Here is a 5988-nt window from a genome sequence, read left to right on the forward strand (position 1 = left end):
CAACATTAGTGTGTTTATGATTCGAGCAGTTTAGCTCCGGAGCGGCTAATCCGTCAAACACACTCACACACACATCCTGTCCGCGAGCAGAGCCAGAGAACCACAGACTCATAAACACACGATCATATGCGCGATAATATCGAGTAAATGATGAAGTTTGATGTGTGCAGTGTTTACCCGCATCGCTGGACTCCATCGCGCTGAGTGTTGTGAAGCAGCCGCTTCTTCTTCTGCGGTTTGACGAGCTGACGGAGGATAAGAGCGCAGCGCTCACAGCGCCGCCTGCCGGCCGCCACTGCACATGCTGGATTAAGATGTATACATGTCTACAACGCACTTCGATAATGCGACTAAAATAGGCATACTCCACATGTGTTAATTCGATTTTTGTTTAATTCGAGTATGGCTTTAACCAGATTAAGGTAATTAGAAATCGCTGTTTACATGGTAGTTTCTTAATCAGAGTATGGTCTTAATCAGATTAATATCGGAGTATTGTTGTCCATGTAAACGTAGTGAGTGTCAAGGAAGGATCCTCGGAAGCCAGAATTCTGAGGATGCTACGTCATCGACGTCCGTCGAAGGGCTGTTCCAATGTCGAGGATCCTCAGAATTTCAACCAAGGTCTGAGTCCTTCGTTCGAAAAATATGCCATATACAGGAAAGGATGCTTACGAGTAGCCTTCGCGCACTTAGCGTTCTCAAATCACCCACAATCCTATGCGCAGCTTTGCTATCTTGTTAAAAAAATACAAAACGTCGGAGCGTTAACGGGGCAATATGCTTTCAAGTGTAAGTATTTACGTTACCAAACATTTGTTATAACCGTAGTAAATATAACTAAAGTTTAACTTTTAAATGCCACTGCCAGTACAAATTACAACCGTATTGATATTATACAAATTACGTTATTGATGGCTAACGGACCTTTTCACTGACGTAATGAGGCTGACGCGCACTTGCTAGCCTGTTCTCCGAATGCTAAAGAGGAGCCTCTGAAGGAAGAGGAAGGACCAGTCCTAGAGGAAGAGGAAGGACCAGTCCTAGAGGAAGAGGAAGGACCAGTCCCAGAGGAAGAGGAAGGACCAGTCCTAGAGGAAGAGGAAGGACCAGTCCTAGAGGAAGAGGAAGGACCAGTCTTAGAGGAAGAGGAAGGACCAGTCCCAGAGGAAGAGGAAGGACCAGTCCTAGAGGAAGAGGAAGGACCAGTCCTAGAGGAAGAGGAAGGACCAGTCCTAGAGGAAGAGGAAGGACCAGTCCTAGAGGAAGAGGAAGGACCAGTCCTAGAGGAAGAGGAAGGACCAGTCCTAGAGGAAGAGGAAGGACCAGTCCTAGAGGAAGAGGAAGGACCAGTCCTAGAGGAAGAGGAAGGACCAGTCCTAGAGGAAGAGGAAGGACCAGTCCCAGAGGAAGAGGAAGGACCAGTCCTAGAGGAAGAGGAAGGACCAGTCCTAGAGGAAGAGGAAGGACCAGTCCCAGAGGAAGAGGAAGGACCAGTCCTAGAGGAAGAGGAAGGACCAGTCCTAGAGGAAGAGGAAGGACCAGTCCCAGAGGAAGAGGAAGGACCAGTCCTAGAGGAAGAGGAAGGACCAGTCCTAGAGGAAGAGGAAGGACCAGTCCTAGAGGAAGAGGAAGGACCAGTCCTAGAGGAAGAGGAAGGACCAGTCCTAGAGGAAGAGGAAGGACCAGTCCTAGAGGAAGACCAGTCCTAGAGGAAGAGGAAGACCAGTCCTAGAGGAAGAGGAAGGACCAGTCCTAGAGGAAGAGGAAAGACCAGTCCTAGAGGAAGAGGAAGGACCAGTCCTAGAGGAAGAGGAAGGACCAGTCCTAGAGGAAGAGGAAGGACCAGTCCTAGAGGAAGAGGAAGGACCAGTCCTAGAGGAAGAGGAAGGACCAGTCCTAGAGGAAGAGGAAGGACCAGTCCTAGAGGAAGAGGAAGGACCAGTCCTAGAGGAAGAGGAAGGACCAGTCCCAGAGGAAGAGGAAGGACCAGTCCTAGAGGAAGAGGAAGGACCAGTCCTAGAGGAAGAGGAAGGACCAGTCCTAGAGGAAGAGGAAGGACCAGTCCCAGAGGAAGAGGAAGGACCAGTCCTAGAGGAAGAGGAAGGACCAGTCCTAGAGGAAGAGGAAGGACCAGTCCCAGAGGAAGAGGAAGGACCAGTCCTAGAGGAAGAGGAAGGACCAGTCCTAGAGGAAGAGGAAGGACCAGTCCTAGAGGAAGAGGAAGGACCAGTCCTAGAGGAAGAGGAAGGACCAGTCCTAGAGGAAGAGGAAGGACCAGTCCTAGAGGAAGAGGAAGGACCAGTCCTAGAGGAAGAGGAAGGACCAGTCCCAGAGGAAGAGGAAGGACCAGTCCTAGAGGAAGAGGAAGGACCAGTCCTAGAGGAAGAGGAAGGACCAGTCCCAGAGGAAGAGGAAGGACCAGTCCTAGAGGAAGAGGAAGGACCAGTCCTAGAGGAAGAGGAAGGACCAGTCCTAGAGGAAGAGGAAGGACCAGTCCTAGAGGAAGAGGAAGGACCAGTCCTAGAGGAAGAGGAAGGACCAGTCCTAGAGGAAGAGGAAGGACCAGTCCTAGAGGAAGACCAGTCCTAGAGGAAGAGGAAGACCAGTCCTAGAGGAAGAGGAAGGACCAGTCCTAGAGGAAGAGGAAAGACCAGTCCTAGAGGAAGAGGAAGGACCAGTCCTAGAGGAAGAGGAAGGACCAGTCCTAGAGGAAGAGGAAGGACCAGTCCTAGAGGAAGAGGAAGGACCAGTCCTAGAGGAAGAGGAAGGACCAGTCCTAGAGGAAGAGGAAGGACCAGTCCTAGAGGAAGAGGAAGGACCAGTCCCAGAGGAAGAGGAAGGACCAGTCCCAGAGGAAGAGGAAGGACCAGTCCTAGAGGAAGAGGAAGGACCAGTCCTAGAGGAAGAGGAAGGACCAGTCCCAGAGGAAGAGGAAGGACCAGTCCTAGAGGAAGAGGAAGGACCAGTCCTAGAGGAAGAGGAAGGACCAGTCCCAGAGGAAGAGGAAGGACCAGTCCCAGAGGAAGAGGAAGGACCAGTCCTAGAGGAAGAGGAAGGACCAGTCCTAGAGGAAGAGGAAGGACCAGTCCTAGAGGAAGAGGAAGGACCAGTCCTAGAGGAAGAGGAAGGACCAGTCCTAGAGGAAGAGGAAGGACCAGTCCTAGAGGAAGAGGAAGGACCAGTCCTAGAGGAAGAGGAAGGACCAGTCCTAGAGGAAGAGGAAGGACCAGTCCTAGAGGAAGAGGAAAGACCAGTGCTAGAGGAAGAGGAAGGACCAGTCCTAGAGGAAGAGAAAGGACCAGTCCTAGAGGAAGAGGAAAGACCAGTCCTAGAGGAAGAGGAAGGACCAGTCCTAGAGGAAGAGGAAGGACCAGTCCTAGAGGAAGAGGAAGGACCAGTCCTAGAGGAAGAGGAAAGACCAGTCCCAGAGGAAGAGGAAGGACCAGTCCTAGAGGAAGAGGAAGGACCAGTCCTAGAGGAAGAGGAAGGACCAGTCCTAGAGGAAGAGGAAGGACCAGTCCCAGAGGAAGAGGAAAGACCAGTCCTAGAGGAAGAGGAAGGACCAGTCCTAGAGGAAGAGGAAGGACCAGTCCTAGAGGAAGAGGAAGGACCAGTCCTAGAGGAAGAGGAAAGACCAGTCCTAGAGGAAGAGGAAGGACCAGTCCTAGAGGAAGAGGAAGGACCAGTCCTAGAGGAAGAGGAAAGACCAGTCCTAGAGGAAGAGGAAGGACCAGTCCAAGAGGAAGAGGAAGGACCAGTCCTAGAGGAAGAGGAAAGACCAGTCCTAGAGGAAGAGGAAGGACCAGTCCTAGAGGAAGAGGAAGGACCAGTCCTAGAGGAAGAGGAAGGACCAGTCCTAGAGGAAGAGGAAAGACCAGTCCTAGAGGAAGAGGAAGGACCAGTCCTAGAGGAAGAGGAAGGACCAGTCCTAGAGGAAGAGGAAGGACCAGTCCTAGAGGAAGAGGAAGGACCAGTCCTAGAGGAAGAGGAAGGACCAGTCCTAGAGGAAGAGGAAGGACCAGTCCTAGAGGAAGAGGAAGGACCAGTCCTAGAGGAAGAGGAAGGACCAGTCCTAGAGGAAGAGGAAAGACCAGTCCTAGAGGAAGAGGAAGGACCAGTCCTAGAGGAAGAGGAAGGACCAGTCCTAGAGGAAGAGGAAGGACCAGTCCTAGAGGAAGAGGAAGGACCAGTCCTAGAGGAAGAGGAAGGACCAGTCCTAGAGGAAGAGGAAGGACCAGTCCTAGAGGAAGAGGAAAGACCAGTCCTAGAGGAAGAGGAAGGACCAGTCCTAGAGGAAGAGGAAGGACCAGTCCTAGAGGAAGAGGAAGGACCAGTCCTAGAGGAAGAGGAAGGACCAGTCCTAGAGGAAGAGGAAAGACCAGTCCTAGAGGAAGAGGAAGGACCAGTCCTAGAGGAAGAGGAAGGACCAGTCCTAGAGGAAGAGGAAGGACCAGTCCTAGAGGAAGAGGAAGGACCAGTCCTAGAGGAAGAGGAAGGACCAGTCCTAGAGGAAGAGGAAGGACCAGTCCCAGAGGAAGAGGAAGGACCAGTCCCAGAGGAAGAGGAAGGACCAGTCCTAGAGGAAGAGGAAGGACCAGTCCTAGAGGAAGAGGAAGGACCAGTCCTAGAGGAAGAGGAAGGACCAGTCCTAGAGGAAGAGGAAGGACCAGTCCTAGAGGAAGAGGAAGGACCAGTCCTAGAGGAAGGATCCTTGACATTGAGAAACACCTACAGTTGTGTATAAACATGATGATGATGTATTTACATTCTAAAGGGTTATGAGGTGGACAGTGTGTGCTCATGTGTGTGTGTGTGTGTGTGTGTGTGTGTGTGTGTGTGTGTGTGTGTGTGTGTGTGTGTGTGTGTGTGTGTGTGTGTGTGTGTGTGTGTGTGTGTGTGTGTGAGATTCAGTGCATGTTCATGTCTCACAGAAAGACTCACACAGAACACACTCCTCAGAAATATACTTTATTGCTTTACAAGTCTCAAAATAAATATGCAGTTATTTCTTGAGAGGATTACTCAAAACAACAGTAATAACAATATTAACATGAGAGAGTGGATGACGACAGTGTGTGTGTGTGTGTGTGTGTTCGGTCAGGAGCAGGTGTTCGGTCAGGGGTTTTTCAGGTGTTCGGTCAGGTGTTCGGTCAGGAGCAGGTGTTCGGTCAGGTGTTCGGTCAGGAGCAGGTGTTCGGTCAGGTGTTCGGTCAGGAGCAGGTGTTCGGTCAGGAGCAGGTGTTCGGTCAGGTGTTCGGTCAGGTGTTCGGTCAGGAGCAGGTGTTCGGTCAGGTGTTCGGTCAGGAGCAGGTGTTCGGTCAGGTGTTCGGTCAGGTGTTCGGTCAGGAGCAGGTGTTCGGTCAGGAGCAGGTGTTCGGTCAGGTGTTTGGTCAGGTGTTCGGTCAGGAGCAGGTGTTCGGTCAGGTGTTCGGTCAGGAGCAGGTGTTCGGTCAGGAGCAGGTGTTCGGTCAGGTGTTTGGTCAGGAGCAGGTGTTCGGTCAGGTGTTCGGTCAGGAGCAGGTGTTTGGTCAGGTGTTCGGTTAGGAGCAGGTGTTCGGTCAGGAGCAGGTGTTCGGTCAGGTGTTTGGTCAGGTGTTCGGTCAGGTGTTCGGTCAGGAGCAGGTGTTCGGTCAGGTGTTCGGTCAGGAGCAGGTGTTCGGTCAGGTGTTCGGTCAGGTGTTCGGTCAGGAGCAGGTGTTCGGTCAGGTGTTCGGTCAGGAGCAGGTGTTCGGTCAGGAGCAGGTGTTCGGTCAGGTGTTCGGTCAGGAGCAGGTGTTCGGTCAGGAGCAGGTGTTCGGTCAGGTGTTCGGTCAGGAGCAGGTGTTCGGTCAGGAGCAGGTGTTCGGTCAGGTGTTCGGTCAGGAGCAGGTGTTCGGTCAGGAGCAGGTGTTCGGTCAGGAGCAGGTGTTCGGTCAGGTGTTCGGTCAGGTGTTCGGTTAGGAGCAGGTGTTCGGTCAGGAGCAGGTGTTCGGTCAGGTGTTCGGT

At 52.3% G+C, this 5988-nt stretch overlaps 1 protein-coding gene across 2 annotated transcripts in view; it reads right to left on the reverse strand.

Annotated features, from left to right (window-relative positions):
* sugp1 (SURP and G patch domain containing 1) overlaps nt 1-241 on the reverse strand; it is a 29593-nt gene extending 29352 nt beyond the window's left edge. Inside the window, exon 1 of one of the 2 annotated variants that reach the window (XM_079820353.1) lies at nt 178-231. In XM_079820353.1, the coding sequence (XP_079676479.1) occupies nt 178-196 (19 nt within the window). In that variant the 5' untranslated portion in view covers nt 197-231. Of the gene's footprint in view, nt 1-177 lie in introns of both variants that reach the window. The other variant, XM_079820354.1, reaches the window with a different exon arrangement.
* Nucleotides 242-5988: the final 5747 nt, after the last annotated feature.

The sequence above is a fragment of the Gobio gobio genome (assembly GCF_949357685.1).
Source record: "Gobio gobio genome assembly, chromosome: 6".
In the NCBI taxonomy this organism is placed as follows: Eukaryota; Metazoa; Chordata; class Actinopteri; order Cypriniformes; family Gobionidae; genus Gobio; species Gobio gobio.